Source organism: Etheostoma spectabile, chromosome 10, assembly GCF_008692095.1.
Source record: "Etheostoma spectabile isolate EspeVRDwgs_2016 chromosome 10, UIUC_Espe_1.0, whole genome shotgun sequence".
Classification (NCBI taxonomy): Eukaryota; Metazoa; Chordata; class Actinopteri; order Perciformes; family Percidae; genus Etheostoma; species Etheostoma spectabile.
The window spans coordinates 18,429,366-18,446,130 of record NC_045742.1 but is presented as its reverse complement, the minus strand read 5'-3'; the positions used below and the strand labels follow the sequence as shown (position 1 = coordinate 18,446,130).

The following is a 16,765-nucleotide window of genomic DNA, read 5'->3' as shown; positions in this document are numbered from 1 at the left end:
AGGGTTGACAATTGGTGCTTCAACAAAATATCTTCACAATGAGAATAAAGATATCTTCAGTAATATAGATTATGACTAAGTGGGAAAGGTTAAAATAATGGAATAGCTACAGTCTGATAACACAGAAAATTACTCACTGTACTGCAATGCAGCTTTTAAAACCAGGAAAAGACAACACTTAAGCCATTTACGATTACCAAAATCAACATATTTCCCAGCCCTACCTGACACCATTCTTTTTCAACTCACAGTCCCTCCCTTTGCCTCCTACTATTGTGTAAGGGAATTAGTAGGAATAAACTCAGCCCCTAAAGATAGTTAAAACAGTGGTATTAATGAATAATATGCACTCGGAGACGGCCAATGACAAAATTAGGTCATTTTAATGACAAGTGAAAATAACATTCAAAGAAAGCAGTACAATAAACAAAGTCATTATGCTGTGGAATATTAAGATGTGTCAAATAAAAATAAAAAAAATACTCAAAATTAACGTTTAAAAATGCTCCTCAGAATTCTACCCCATGTTGCACGATGTGACAAATTCAAGTTTACATTTGTATATGTACACTGGCTCCAAACACAAGAGCCTGTAAAAACCATATGGCCCCGATCACATTGGCCAGAACTCTCATGTCTGAAGTCTGCTGATGCCGTTCTGGTACTTTTTTTTTTTTTAACTGTAAGTAGCGACAAAGTCATCTTATCCTGGTTGTGGTCTCCCCAGACACAGACTGTGCTCCTTTAGTTCATTCACTGCAGGTGGCATAGTAAATCGGATGTTTATCCTGTAAGACATAACTGTGTTTTCTCCCAGAAGTAGTCAGCAGCTTTCAGGCCCAGTGACAGCATCTGGTCAGGTTTGACGTAGGGAAAAGAATGACACCTAATAGCAGTATGACTTCAATCTAGCAGCTAATCACCATGACGTGAGCCATGTGCGGCGTGGGCACCCATGCGCTGAGGATCCTGGGAGGGGTAGTGGATTTGACCAGGAGGTCTCATGCTCATCGGAGGGGGCATAGGGGGAGCCATGTGACCCATGGGGTGAAACATTGGAGGGCCGAAACCTGATCGAGCAGATGGAAAGAAAAACACCATTAGGCCTCTACCCTTTCTCATTGTGTTTAAATCATTTACACCATGCTACGTGATGAATACATTCTACTCAGCAGCTTTGCAAAAATGTATTGTGTGAACATATAATCACAGATCAGGATTACCAAAGTTAATAGTAGTATCCGGTTAATAGTTTTATATTTGACACATGTTACTATGGATGTGATATAAGCTGCATCTATCAGATCATGATAATGATTTTACCTGGGGGAGGTGGGTTGATGCCTGGAGGTGGGGGCAGAGCAATGTTCATGACTGCAGGAGAGGTGCCAGGGTCCAGGTTAAAGTAGTTTGCAGGTGCTTCTTCATCTAAAGCTGGTGGTGGAGGAAGAGCTATACAAAGAGAAATAAAAGAAACAAGATGACAAATACATTTCAGCCATTTTATTCCCCTCTCCCCAAAACAGTCTAGTAAGAGAAGGAATCCACAACTAATGATACAGTGTAGACATAAGAGACTACTTTAAATTACAGTCACATGACTACGTCGCTATGTGTACACACACAAAATTCCAACCAGCCATGTGTTCGCAGACTCACCTCCAGGCAGTCCAGGGACAGGGTCAAGTCTGGTGCCCATCTCACTGATGCCATCTTTGATGCCCTCCTTTCCTCTCGCTGCCTGTGACCTACAAAGATCACCATACAAGTTATATATATTAATCACATCCCTCCCTTTGTTTGACACCATTGAATGGTGTGCAGTAGCGGTATTCTGTCCAGAATAGAAAGGTTCAAGTGACCCTTCCCGCACAAACTCTTTGCCATGGTAAAGCTCTTACTATGTCTGGTATTATTTATATAAAAAAAAAAAATCAATAAAAAAAAAAATCAATCAGGGGCCCATTTCAGGAAGCAAACTAGTCTCAGCTGATTTGAGTTGGTTCAATCAACTCAGTAGGTTGACTCAGAATTTACCGTGTGCACCACCACAATAAAAAGGCAGCATGAATGGAGCCATGATACTATGATTCACCATGGTAACAATCACAAACAAACTGGTCGGCAGAAAAACTGATTTATTTAGTTTTTTAAAAAGCATCACAGCGGGAGAGAGAATATGCGTGCAAGAAAATTGCTTTTATAGTAAATGCGTAAGTTCCAATATAGTGAATAATTATCATATTTAATCTGAAGTATATTACATTTAGGTGCAATCCTGCGGCCGAAAAAGTACTAGGCCTACTAATCCCATCTTTAATTTCAAAGGGTTTTACACATACTTTTTTAATGGCTCTTACTAGTTTATGTCCAGGGAACTCTACAAAAAAAGTTTTTAAAAAATGTCAGAGCGGGTCACACTCTTCTCACGGCACTTGGCCATACAGTGGCTTTACTGATATGCTCCGCATCAACAATGGTGTAAAGAAAACTGCCGTTTGCAAAAAACGTAATGCAAGACAAATAATCTGCTAAGAGCATGACCACGATGTCAGTCACATGAGGATGGATAAGGTTATGTACGGTACATAACTGAATGGGAAGAAAAGCGATACCGCTCAAATAGGTAGTTATCTGGAAATGAAAAGACATCTATACAGTCGGGCCTCAATATCATCTCCCAATGTATGTTTAACTCTCTGAAGTAATACTGCTTCTTCATCATTGGATCGTTGACAAAAGAAAAAAACATGTTTTGAGAAAAAAAAAACATTTTATAGTCTGCCCAATATGACATGTTTTTTTTATTCATGCAGATAAACTGCTTTAAAATGCGCCTGATACAGAATGAATGAGGAAATGAAAGAGCGCTGTGTCAGAGGGAGGAGACTAAGAGAAGAAAACCTACTCGCTACAGATTAGGTTCACAGACTCAGTTACCATAGTGACAGACTCTGAAGTTACCTTTCTTTCTGAAACGGGCTAATTACCTCTCTCAGGTTTGATTAACCTCCCTTTCTCTCATCTCAGGTTTAACTAACTCAGAGTTTTCACTAAACCTGCTTTCTGAAACGGACTTCAGTAGTTTACTCTCAATTGTAACTAGGATAGTAACAATATTCCAGGCTGTTACTATAACACACACACACACACACACACACACACACACACACACACACACACACACACACACACACACACACACACACACACACACACACACACACACACACACACACACACACACACACACACACACACACACACACACACACACACACACACACACACACACACACACACACACACACACGTTCTCTGAACACCACTTGGTGTTTAATAAGCAAATTATCACTATAAATCTTCACATCTCCTCCCATGTGGCTCCGCTGCATGAGTACGGATTGAGAGTCTGGGAGTACGTTTGGTGATTGCTGATACTTAACTTTTACCATCATGATATAGCTTCTTACCTTCCCCACTTGACAGTGAGCCTCCGTCCATTAATGATGAGTTTGTTGAAGGACTTCTCGGCAGCCATTTCAGCTGCCTGCCGAGTGGCAAACTGGATGAAGGCGCACTGCTGCCTTTGGACTATGGTAATGGTGCGAATCTCACCAAACTGGTAAAAGTGACTCCTGCAATAAAAACAGAGACATGTCCAATAGACTCAAACCACTGGAAGTTGGAAGGTTTAAAATTGTAACAGTCCTTTTATGACGAATGTCAGTTTACTACATTCACAAAACTCAATGGCCACCGAAAGTTGTATAGTTGCTATGATATAGAAATCCTTACTTGAGATCTCCATCAGTGACAGTATCTCCCAAACCCCCTATGTAGAGGGTGGTGATGGACTTGTCGTCTGGTGGGTCCAGGCGGGGCATAGTTGAGGCGCGCTTTAGCAGCTTGTCAGCTACTGGGTCATTGATGCCATAGTAACGGTCCTTTATGTTCTGGTCAGCCAGAGGGTCATCAGGATCTGTGGGCTTCTCATGCCTGTTTAAAATGGACGACTAGAATGAAAAAATGCTGATAGTGCAACAACTGAAACAAATTACAGTCAAAATGAACCAAAAGAACACACCAAGCTCTATTTGGCCTACGACAATAACTACTCAAAAAAGCAATGTAAAAAAATCATAAGATACAAATTTATCGAGGAGAAAAAAAAATAAGAAAATAAAATCAGAACACACTGCCGACCCCACAGCACGAAAGAACCACATGTGTAGCCTGTTTAATGAAGGTTACTCACCTGTAGGGACACTCCTCCCCTCTCTTACACTCGCCCTTCACCCAGAAGGAGCAGATGTGTGGCCGGTTCCTCTTGTAGTATGGAGTGGTCCGAGCAAGTTTTAGCAACATATCACTGGAGCTGGGAGCTTTACCTAGCTGCCCCACCGGCCGTGTGCCATCAGAATTGGCTATCTATGTATGAGGAATCAATGACAAGAAAAAAAACTTAGAAAAGAAAACTAACTACTTAGGGTTACTGTTTTGTACCCTATTTTAGTGAAAGGTAAACCAAACCTCTAAAGTGCTATTAATGGTTCTAATCCACACTTACTTACAGTGTTTTCTTTATTTTGAAACTAAAGACAAGCTAAACTGTGTCCAAACATTTAAAGATCTAAAATAAAATTGGAACTGGGGAGATACTTAATATTTAAGGACTGGACTAAGAAACATGCCCAGGATATCCATTCAAGCTATTTTCAGCTATTGCAGCTGTATGAAAATCACAATAAACAGAACACATTTACTGCCTGCATCGGAAAGCTATTATACCTCTCTCTCCATGTTTTGTGTGTAGTACTCTTTGTTCACATCTGACTTAGGAACCTCGTCTTTAACTGACAGCCCAGTGTCTCTGACCTGGATAGGCAGACCTGGAAAACACAAAGTTTTGATTCATCAAGTCATAGTAAATAAATAAAAACAAGTAATGAAGGCAATATTACAATTAAAATTACAAGACGCAGAGACTCACCATACTCCAGGTCCAGCAGACATGTCTGACAAACATTCTTCATTTTACTGCAGGTCTGACAGACCTCCGTCTTCTTGAAACGCATTCGTGTCCCTGGACACCATCGGAACACAGTAAATGGTCGAGCACAAATCTGAAGGGGAGAAAATGAAAATTGATATTAAAATATTCTAATATGGAACATATTGTTACAAGTTTAAGCTAAACTCTGTTAAGTGCTGCATGACCAAATATTTAAAATATTAATGCAAAACATACCTTGCATTCTTTCCCATACTTCTCCTTGGTCTGTAAAACAAAGCATTAACACATTTTAACCTGAACAACGATTAGTACCAACACTTAACAAAAAGTACCTCTAAATCATAATGATACACAGTAATGCAAACTCACCATACGGATGTAAGGGTTTTCTCCTAAACATGTCTGACACAGAATTGGAAAATCCTGAAAGACAAAAGAAAATCAGATGTTCATTTAGTAAAAGCAAGCATGAGGCACCATATCCGTTATTCATCCAAAAGACTTCCCCGATGCAACTTATATGAAGCAGTAACAATCTCTGTACCACTTTCTGCTGTGTGCACCTTGGCAATGTTACATTTGTGAATACACAGCAATTGGACGTACTCCTACTTTGCCATCTGTTGAAGGATGCTGTTTCAATCTAAGTGCTAGCTGCTGAAAATGACTTGCCTTAATCCATCTCACTGACCTAATCAACAGAACAACTAATTATAAGCACATCTTGTGGCTCAAGCGTCAACAACACAGTCTAAAGTTGCAAAGTTTATATTCTGGTGTCTTAATAAAACCAACATTAGCCAAAGGCCCTGTTGTGTCATGGTTCAAGAGAGGAAACGGATCAGTTTCCTTATATAGCGGGGTTACGAACATTTTAAGAGGATCAAAATACAGTTGCTTGATGCACAAATAGTACAATGAATGGTTAAGATTGGGCGATATGACAACTTCAAATTTAGTTCAAATGCAAAGTTAGCTACATCAGTTTGTTGGACCAGCAACTAGCATGGTTAACGTTCCAATAAAACATTAAGGATTTTGTACATAACTCAGAGCTGTAGTGAACAGACAACACAGGTCTGTTTCCCATGAGTCGTAACATATCTAGCTAAAATTCAGATTGAGCGGTCAGGCAAGCCGATTTGGTCCAGTCCTGTTAGGCTAACGTTGTAACTCCGGCTTTACGAGTTTAAATTAGCGAGAAAACAACGTTCGCTAATCCAAAACATACAATAACACTGGTATATGCCGCATAGTCTGGATTCTGCATAACCCGGTTATGAGTAGAAATGGAAGCGTTAACGTTACTTAACGCAACTTTGTTTTAAGGTTAGACTGCTAGTGCTAGCCTCAATTAGCTCTGATAGCCAACTTTAACGCAAAACAAGCACTGTTACAGAATGCTTATTTTTGAGCCAGATCTTCGGATGTTATCGAACACCTTCTGTAGCTCTACTGAGTCCAGATTAAATGTTGATGTTTTATGAATTCACTTAACGTTGTAGCAAACATAGAAAACAGATTAACAGCAGCAGCCACGCTTCTACTAGCTAACATTGGCTAACAGCAAGCTAACTAGCTAGCTAGCTTACAAGCAAACCGGCCAGATTTGTGACACCCTGGTCGATTTTGTAGACCTGTTAGTTTCCTTATTTTAACTGTTAATATCTGTGCTTTAATCATACTCCCTGCACTGTAAACTAGAGTGCCGACTAAACGTACCGCGTCTTCCCAGTTCTGTCTATTGTAGGTGTTGGATCCTAGGGATGTCGCCATTTTGAGCGAGTGTGAGCCAAACGGGCCAAAAAACGACACAAGAGCTATCAGACCACAATGCACCGCGCCAGTGAGCCACGTTTCACCTTAGGGTGTCGCCCTATTTCAATAAACTACCAGGCACATTCAAATTAGATAAATAAATAAATAGAAGAAGCAAATTTATTTATTGGGAAAGTATAAATACTGGCTTTGCACCACAAGTGACTCTGGCAGAGTTTTGGGTGTAAAGGTGTCTTTTTATGACTGTATTGATTATCATTTTTGCTGTAGCAGGCCTACTGTGGATCTCTCATATTTCAGAATACACATAGTTTAAAGCTTTTCACTTTATGCTACTTTACATTGTTACTCCATTACATTTTAGAGGTATACTTTTAACTTCATCACATTTAGCTGACAGTTATAGTTTCTAGTTATTTTGTGATCAGTTTATAAAATGTGGTGCAATGTTCTTTAATAATAATAATAATAATAATAATACATTTTATTTAAAGACGCCTTTCTTGGCACTCAAGGACGCCGATTTAATACACAACCCAACAGTAACAGCTGCATTGTCAAAGTGTTGATATGGAATGCAATAGTAATGAAAACCAATAACACAATGCAACTTCTATAAATAACATGACACCCTGAGAGCCTACCTTCACTTTCACAATTGCTAATAGCTAATACTTTAAATAGAACTAAGCCTAGATTTTGAGGACTTTTAATTGTAAAAATTTTACATTCTTATAATAATACTTTTAATTAAGTAGTATTTTTTTACCACTGCATGTGTGTGTGTGTGTGTGTGTGCATGTGTGTGTGTGTGTGTGTGTTTGTGTGTGAGTAAGAGAGAGAGAGAGATATGGGCTGACTGGCTGGTGTCTGAGAGCTTGTATAAGCCATTAGTGTAGTCCACTTACAGTTTATCTATCCACCTGTTCAAATTCAGGTCAGGATGTCTTTGCTGTGTGAAACTCCATTTAGCAGGGCAGAGGATGTTTAAGATTACGGATGGGCATTAAGCCCCTAATGTTTATTTAAAGTCAGGGTGAGGGTGTGGAGCAGTCAAAGGACAAGGATTAGACATATAGGCCTGAAGAGCTGGCCACTCTTTCCTAGGGCAGCAACCATTCAGGTTGTCAGAAAAGAAAGTGTGCTGTACTTTGTTTCCAAAGGAAAAACGTTTCTATATTCTTCGTTTATTTGTGATAGATTCAGTGATTTCACAATATGATCAGTTGCAACACTGATTATTGATCAACAATTCATTAAAACTGAAAACTCTTATAGCCTTCACCTTGTATCTGGGTGCACAGTCTGTCTTGCCCTGTGTCTTGCCATGGGTTTAGTGGGACCCTGAGGTAAACCTTTAGGGCTTTTCTCAGTCTGAATGAGTCGTGTGACCCTATCTCCTCTGTCATGTGATGTTGATGAGACAGCCAAAGCTGTTTTAAAGAACGGCTTTGTCTTGGATTTAGCCACTCCGTAATCAAAATCACCAACCTCACAAGTCACAAGGTCAGTGAACATAGGTGGTAGGTGTACTATTACCACACAGCTGCTCCATGGCTCCATTCAAGATATTATACTCTTAGTTGTATTGATGGTTCTGTTGATGTCTATATGTGCCTATATGTACGCTGACAGATGAATTCACAATTGAGGCCTACGTGTTAATTTAAATACATTTTTTGATGCTTCTTGTCCAATAATTATACATCTACTAATGTTGGAGCAATAATCTGTGCCATATTTGGGGATATTCCCCTTAAAAGATAATGAAAATATCAATATAAATGTAGCTCTTTAGGATGTCAGTAGGCTACCTTGAATTTCCTATTATAAGGTCACTATGAGTGAGAGCACCAATGGCATTGCATTTGTAGTAGCATTCTTGGAATACTGGAGAGATTTCTTTTCATTAAAGTCCATGTCCCTTTGACGAAACATCGACTATAGGCATACTACAAGTTTTATTTTTTGTAAAGGCGATTGTTGTCTAATCCTGACTAACCCGGAGCTCCTGGTCCAATTATGTAGGTATAAAAACTTTCAGAGTAGCTAATCCCAGTATAACTGCACAATGAAATCCCGAGTAGAGTGCCACACAGTCCATCAAGGCCACTAAATTCTCACAAAAGAGCAGTGGAGCACGAATACAGATAAACCTGTGCACGAACATGCTCGCACACTGATTTCTTTGAGGAGTTGTGTTGTATGCATGTGTATACGCATATATTAGAGACAAAAATGTACCGTGCTGGCGCCACCTGTCGATAGTTATGAGCTACTGCCGGTGCACTGAGCTGCAGAAAGAGAGGGGCATTCTCAGATTTCCCGATTTCTCCCAGCCGAGCCGAGTCCGCTTTGCCGCTTCCACATCACGGCCGACAGCAAACCGAGACGACGACGACGACACGCGCCCCGTGTGCTTCAATCCCAGAACTATCCCAACCGGACTGTGTTGCCCAATGTCCACGTAGACCCGAACAAGGTGAGTACATCGACACAACGCGAGTCTCGTTGCGGTGTTTTCGCACATGTTTGGTATACGAGCGCGAGCTCCGCCGCTCCGTCTCCCAGGCCAGGCTAGTGAACATTGTCTGGCGCAGACAGAGAATGAGGCCAGTTTCTCGGCCTGACTCTCTCCTGGCTGGAAACGTAAGCCCCGGTGATATAGTGGAGGCTCGCTGCAGCTTGCAGCTCGTTCGTATGGCAGCAGCGAAAGAAGGCTAACGTTATTTTTTTAAGCGGGTCAGGTCGAAGTTTGTGCTCCGGATAGAGCTGTGTCCGGCTGCTCCGGTCTGCGATTTAATATCGGAAATCCTTTATCCAGCCGGATACCGTAATGCAGCCCCGGCACCAGCGACAAGCGAGGAACTTGTTTTTGTAACTTTGTACCACCTGCGATGTATAGAGTATATCAAATGCTTGCCTCAAGTTAGCTTTAACAGTTTGGCAACACTGTAGCAATTTAACCACAACAACTACATCAGTCTGTCTCTCTTGCAATGGAAAGGCCAAACGATTTTGTGTGCAAATAATAATTGAAGGTCGATACGACTGTCTGCCACCTAATCGAATAGCACTGCACATGACAGAGGTGGATAACAGATCACCATGGGATTGCAGCGACCGCTTTAACATTATTTAATTTGTCCAAATGATTTGGGGGAACTTGGGTTAATTATCAGCAGCGATGACAGCTCTGTGTTATGACAGATGATGCATCAGACTATTATGTAGCTACCTGTAGGAATCATCTGCAAGCTGATTATAAACATTGCTTCTCAGATTTTTAAAGCTATTTTGTCCTAAACATAAACTTTAACTATGCTGACTATCCAATATTATTCTCCTGTTTTAGTTTACCAAAAAGCAGGGCAATTTGGGATGCATGCTGTCAACAATGATACACCCAGTTTGAAGTATTTTAATTAGAGATGGTCCGATACCATTTTTTTTCTTACTAATACCGATTCTGATACCTAAAAGTGCTTTTTGGCCGATACCGAACACTAATCCGATACCAGTGTGTAATATCTTTTATTATGTTTTAACAGCTGTGTACTACTATTCCTGTATGGATGTGATAGGATTTCTATATTTATTGTCGGTCTGGCTCAGGTTAAACTCTTTGTGAAACATGAACAGAACAAACAATGACCGCCACAGAACTTTCTTTTATTATCTAGTTTGACAGTCAGTTAAAACGGAAAAGGAACATAAATAAACTACTTTAACATAGATATTCTTTAGGGCTTTATTACATGGTATCAGATCCGTGCATATACTCCAGTAGGCTGCTTCCCGATACCAATATCAGCGTTTGAGGCAGTATTGGAGGTAATACCGAAACTAGTATTGGGACATCTCTAGTTTTAATATGATGTTTATATGTCGCATAATGGCTGCTGCACAATGCACCTATGATGCAGCGTCCATTCTTAAATTTAGATCTGTATTTACTGCATGGGGCTGCTTTGTTACTCTTTGTTGTTTATCTTCACCGAGATAGCTGCATCTATTAAATACTAAAAACACTTGACTTTGCTCTGTAGCAAAACGGGGTAGTCCAGACCTGCCTGAAATCTGTTGCCTTTGGGTGTGTGCACATACAAGCGTGCACCTAATGTGAGTAAGAGATTACTAAAGGAGAATGACTCACGCTCAGAATGTATTTGGCAAAGTCATAAGGACTTTTCCTGCATTTCGCCTCAGCTGCAGAAGACATTCTTGTAAGTGCTGTCCTTCTGGTTTTATGTGTATCATGAGATTTATTTGACCAATGCCTCACATTTTTTCTTATTCCCAAGCCATGTGTTGTTTATCACATGTTCCACTCATCATTTGGAGAAAAAATAAACTGTAGAGCTTATTCCATTTGCAGATTAGATTAAAAAAAAAAAAATAGTGTGGCTGCTGTCATTAGTTTGTCACATTTGCGGAGAGCTGAATCTTAAATTGCATTCTATTTATCTGTGCCAACTGTTTGTCTGGTTGTTCTAACCCTCCATCTGACTGCTCCCACTGGCTGCCAAACATGCTGTGATCTAGCGCTTTCAGTTGATGAAGGCTGCCACTGGTGCCGCAGCCATTTGATCATATATCAGCATCTCTTCACTTAGATATGCCTGTGAAATGCTGCAACTGGGTTACAATACCTACACATGGAAGTTGATAAAATACTGTGTGCATGACAGTATATGACAGATCGCGTCACCAAGCGATGTTTGGCCGTTTATCAGAATGAGACATGATGATCACAGACAATTCGTCATTTTACATTTTAGGCTTGAATGAGGTAGAGTAAAAAACATGTTGTTGTCAATCATAGCTCTGACTGCTTTGCTGCAACTCATCTCCACATGAAGGAGGGTGTACGTTTAATTGATGTGCAGTAACTATACCGTCACATTTAATGCTACACAAGGTAACTGTTGGGAACTTCAGTGCCCAACAACATGCCAAGTCTTGTATTTTTCCATGTCAGTGCCCCTTGTATCCACACTCAGTGTGTGGGGGGCAGACCTCTCTTTAGAGTGGAGCTGAAGCCAGGCATCTATCCAGAACTGGAGCCCCCCCCCCCCCAAACTCTGCTGGGTATAAGCGCTGCTTTGTGCCACAGTACTGCTCCCTATGGTTCTTATTCATATACTACTACAACACCACTGGCTCCACTAGATACTGGAATTTACAATTGGAAGTGTACCCAAAACAGCCTGCTGTTTGACAGACAAACTCAGATGTTTTCTCATTAAGTCAAGCTTTTGGATTAATACACCAGAATGCAGATTGTACCATTGTAGCCTGTAAGGTAGTTTATATTGAAGTGCCTTTTTCTGCCTGGAATGTGTCTGCGGCATTTGTTGGCTTAGGCTATGCTATCGTGAGGGGTATTGGAGAGCAGGAGCAGAGTAAATACATTTCAAACAGCACAGCACAACTGAGAATTAGCAAATGATCCGATCGCATCTGTAATCCTCGGGAAAACCTGGAGAGTTGTTTTTGAATAGTGCTAGCCTCCATCAGATAGTTGGCAGGCACTGGGGGTGTCCACATGTGTGACTGGCTGGCTAGGCTAGCGGCGCGGCTGAATGCTACAGTATGCAGGCAGATCAGATTACTGAACGATTAGCCATGGCCTCCTATCCCCCGGCCCAGGGAAATGATTTTCCACTGTCATAATTCCCTAGACTGAATTACGCAGGCCAGTGACTCAGATACTCAATACTACAGGCCTGAGTACTGCTCTGCATAACTGTTGCTCTCTGGAGAGAGGAGATAAGTTGAGAGTGGTTGTACCATTCTTGCACTAGAGGACAAAATAGTTTTCTAATTTGAATTTCAAGTTCAGCTTCGGTTGGTTTTTCCCAAGCGTGGAAGGTAGTGTGACCCAGCATCAAATGTAGCAAAGAGTTAATGTCCATTGTGATGTTTTCCCCTTTGGTTGGGACACAAAGGAGGCTTGAGACACTCCCAAATCGCTATACTGTCCCTCACATGTCCTTCTATTGTGAGACGTACGTCAAATATGTGAGCACATGTCAGATGGGCAATGAGGCGGTATAAATTAAGCAAGCCTCTAGTGGAATTTTGTAGAATGGAAAGATAGACGAAGAGAAAGGGAGAGGAAAAGTGGGAGAGGCTAGCCGGTGGAGGTAGGACCATGTTTCCAAGGTGCCTACCCCCTGAGGCAGGAATCTGATACATTCCAGAGGCTCTTGTATCCAGACAAATAATGGTGACTAGGGTGTAGCATTTCATCAGATGACACATGATTGGAGTGTGCTGGGAAAGTAAGAGCTATGTCATAGGCTCAGAGGTAGCCAGCTCTGGTTGCCTGAGGAATCGGGAAGTATGCCAGAGGAACAGGACAGGTTATGTGAGATATGGATTTATCCGCCGCCAACGACAGCATGGTTTTTATAGCTCTCCTAGTTATCACACCCCCGCCCACTCACCACTGTTTAGATATAGACATTTATATAATTTTAGGCATTTAGTTGACACTCTGTTGTATTAGGCCCATAGTGGCGGTTAAACTGGAACTTAAATGACTTCTGACAAATAACCAAAAGTCATTATATATCCTGCTTGGCTAGTTGCTACTCTCTAGACAAGTTGTTTTCTTGGTCCGTGACTTTCTGAGAACTGTCCAACATTAACATGACAGGTGACAACTACATGTAAGACAAACTCACCTGGGTCTAGATCAACGCCTGTGATGAAACAGTATCAGGAACCCAATCTAATTGTCAGTTTTCAATCCCAGAAATTTGTTCTCTCTAGCTCCCAAGCTAAGGGGCATTTATACCGCAGACACAGAAATATAGCCTGTTTTATTTAGTGGTCAAAAAACAAGCTGTCGGGTGTTAATGGACTTCACCTCAGCCATTCCGACGGACCCTCAGGGTACAGCGCGTTCAAGGGAGCTCTCAGCACTGGCCTATTAATGAAACCATTTTGAGAGATGGAGAGATGCAGTAATGAGAATGCACCACTTCACTGCGGGATATTCTAACCCCGTCCTCATCGTAAGTGCTATCAGTCTCGGATATGATTGGATTAGTTTTTTTGTTCTTTGTCCATTTAACCATTCGGAAGGCTCCTTTTCAGATGTGTTTATGTTTCGTTAGTGTTGCATTGAGACATACATATAGTTAAAAATGAGGAACTTTGAGCATGTTGTATTGGGGTCAAGGTTTTGTACTATTACCAGGAAAACAAGAAATCTGTGATGACTGTTCTGTGTAAATGTTACTGTTACACTGACATTAGCCTTACGTCATCGAACCTATGGCTTGGTCCTAAAAGCTTACTGATGTGAGCACAGAGGGCAGACAGTTGGAGGGGAGGAGGGTCTGTATGTTTACCCAGTTGTCTGGTGGCCTCCACGGGGTCTGGCTGCACCACAGATGCCACACACATACTCTCACCTGCTCTAGAGCTGACGTGTGTGTACGCCAACGCTCACGCACGCCTCAAGTTGTTTACCATGCATATAATATACAAGTGGAAAGCGTAAACCGTTTAAAGTGTTTCCCATTTAGAAATGCACTGTATTGAATGAGGTTTCTTTGTGGAATATTTAAACTGACATACAAAACCAATGCTAAACTTTTAATCATTTTATTGTAGAATGTGAATGCTACCTTGCTTAAAAACACGTTGCTAATATGCACATGTAAAATGCAAAATGACTTGTTTATATTATCAGTATCAACACTGATCGGATATAGATTCAGTTGACAGTTTATTAGCTACACCTAGCTGAAATGAATGCAGTCCCGCCTTAAGACAAAACCTTTGGGGGGGGAAAAGCTGAACGTTGTAACGTCATGAAGGTAGGAGTCATTGCAGAGCTGATGTATTAGTTAGGTGTATCTATTTACTGACAATTAAGTGTTTAGTCGGTGTCCTTATCTTCTAAAAGTGTAGCTGCCTCTGTGCTGTTTGACTGTTTCTTCCTGAAACTTAAACAAGACCACATGCTGACAGGAAGATCATGTTCGGTGATTACCTACTGGAGTTTGTGTTTACCTTGCTGTTGGGATAAGCAGTGATATTGTCGGAAAGTGAAGAGTAAATACCTAAACCAGGTCATGTAGAGGTTTCAGTTTTCCTTTTTTGCCTAGGATGATAGAGACTGTTGTTAGCCTGGAAAACAGCACAACATTAAAACAGGCACGTCTGTGACACGGCCTTGAGATCAGACCAGGACGGAGCATCATGGCCTCCCACCAGGACAGCAGGACTGACTAAACTTTAGCAGGGCATCTGGTGCCCAGTGACCCTGTTCTCTTCTCTTTTCCCTCTCTCGGACTCTTAGCCTCAAAACAGACCACGCCACCACACCACAGCAAGTCATCTGGTGTCCAGTCAGCTCCCATCTGCGTGTGCATTTGGCTTCACTGCAAACAAAGCATTGCGGCCTGCGCGGCCTCCACTACATCTAAACAGCTCAGCCCTGCTATCTAGCTATCTGTGTAGTGGAAACTATGAGTGCATTCCCAAGGTTATGGGTCATCTCCATTTCAATTCATTAAATTGCATCGAGGCATTGAGAATCCACCGTAACAAACTGACCACAGCTGATGGCATACCTCTTTTCCATTTTGAAGTGCTGAGGTGGAAAGAATTGTAATGGTCCCGACCCGAGGTTTAGCTGCTGGCAGCTCCCAGTGTACCCCTCCACTGATCCATGACGGTGCCATGTCTGCCCAGCCTGCTGTCACTTATCCATCCTGGGTGGGGTGTGTGTGTGTGTGTGTGTGTGTGTGTGTGTGTGTGTGTGTGTGTGTGGTGTGTGTGTGTGTGTGTGTGTGTGTGTGTGTGTGTGTGTGTGTGTGTTGTGTGTGTGTGTGTGTGTGTTTGTGTGTGTGTGTGGTGTGTGTGTCCATCCATACAGGACAACCCCGAGTCAGTCCAGATGCAGCTGGGGCACCTAGACAGAGACGACTGGAGACTGCAAATGGCAGCAGATGAATGGGCTTTGTTTTGTGAGGTATTGGCCAGTTTTATCAGACGGTGCAGCTTCGAACGGGGTCAGTGTGATGGTCAGGTGGTGTAACGGCTGGCTGCTCTCAGCGGGACGTGCTACAGCCACAAGCTTTTAGTCCTTACGGAGAAGCTCGGAGGCTGTTTGGGTAAAGAAGCTAAACTAAAGGAACCATGGTGGGGTGTGCAAGCCTACAAACACAAACACCACCCTACCCCCTCTGTGAAGTGTTAAGTGGCCGGATATGTTTGGTGAATGGGACACAGGTGTCTGGGCCGGGCTGTGTGTGCCTGACCAGAGGTCTGTGTTTGTTTTCTCTCCGTATTGGCCCCCAACTCTCTGCTGTAACTCGACCAAAGCTCATTGGCTCTCAATGGGCCGGGGTGGAGGCCACCTCCTTTTCTTTTTTCTTTCTTTTTTGTCTTCTACTGTGGGACTGAGCAGCGGATGAACTTAAGTCAAAAATCTGATAATGAAATTCAAGACGTCCCACATCAAATGTTGAGGCTACACATTGTGCGAACCTGGTGCTTTTTAGATTCTTCTTTCTTCCTTTATTCTTTGCTTCATCCCTCGGTTGCCTCTGATCTACCCCAGCAAAGCAGCCGTTTGAAGTTGTCAAGACTCTGGCTTTACTGTTGAGTCCTCAAAGTGCTCATGTGACAGGTAGAGAAGCGCTGGAGGGAAGTAATGGGACTCCCACACAGTCCACAGCCTCCACAGTCGCCATCCTCCACGCCCTTGTCTCCCACTTGCCTCCCTTACACAGGCGTAGTCTCTGTGGTGATGTCACTGCACTGAGCTCCCCTTTGTTGAGTAACAGCCTAAAGGTGCGCTGTGGGTTATGAAGAAGACACAAACACCGCCACCACAGTCCCATACTGCGCCTCACCGGGGAGTGCAGCAGGGTGAGGTAATGAGATGTTAACCCCTCAGCCACCTCCATGTTTGTATGCTGTTACGTCAGCAATGGCCGCTAT

The 16,765-nt window shown here is 42.2% G+C and overlaps 1 protein-coding gene across 1 annotated transcript; it reads right to left on the bottom strand.

The window, feature by feature from the left end:
* Window positions 1-356: 356 nt before the first annotated feature.
* On the bottom strand, window positions 357-6,863 carry rbm22 (RNA binding motif protein 22). The gene is made up of 11 exons (XM_032528676.1): window positions 6,740-6,863; window positions 5,387-5,440; window positions 5,252-5,281; window positions 4,994-5,126; window positions 4,792-4,892; window positions 4,259-4,431; window positions 3,799-3,999; window positions 3,474-3,638; window positions 1,660-1,748; window positions 1,324-1,452; window positions 357-1,070 (listed from the first exon to the last, which is right to left on the bottom strand). Exons 1-11 carry the CDS (start codon window positions 6,791-6,793, stop codon window positions 916-918), a joined length of 1,284 nt encoding a protein of 427 aa, XP_032384567.1. The 5' UTR covers window positions 6,794-6,863; the 3' UTR covers window positions 357-915.
* Between the last annotated feature and the right edge of the window lie 9,902 nt (window positions 6,864-16,765).

Coding starts and splice junctions, on each gene's coding strand:
- rbm22 (XM_032528676.1), bottom strand. CDS start 6,793: ATGGCGACATCCCTAGGATCCAACACCTACAATAGACAGAACTGGGAA. Junction 5,282..5,386: donor AAAACCCTTACATCCGTATG/GTGAGTTTGCAT, acceptor TTTGTTTTACAG/ACCAAGGAGAAGTATGGGAA. Junction 4,893..4,993: donor TCTGCTGGACCTGGAGTATG/GTGAGTCTCTGC, acceptor TGTGTTTTCCAG/GTCTGCCTATCCAGGTCAGA.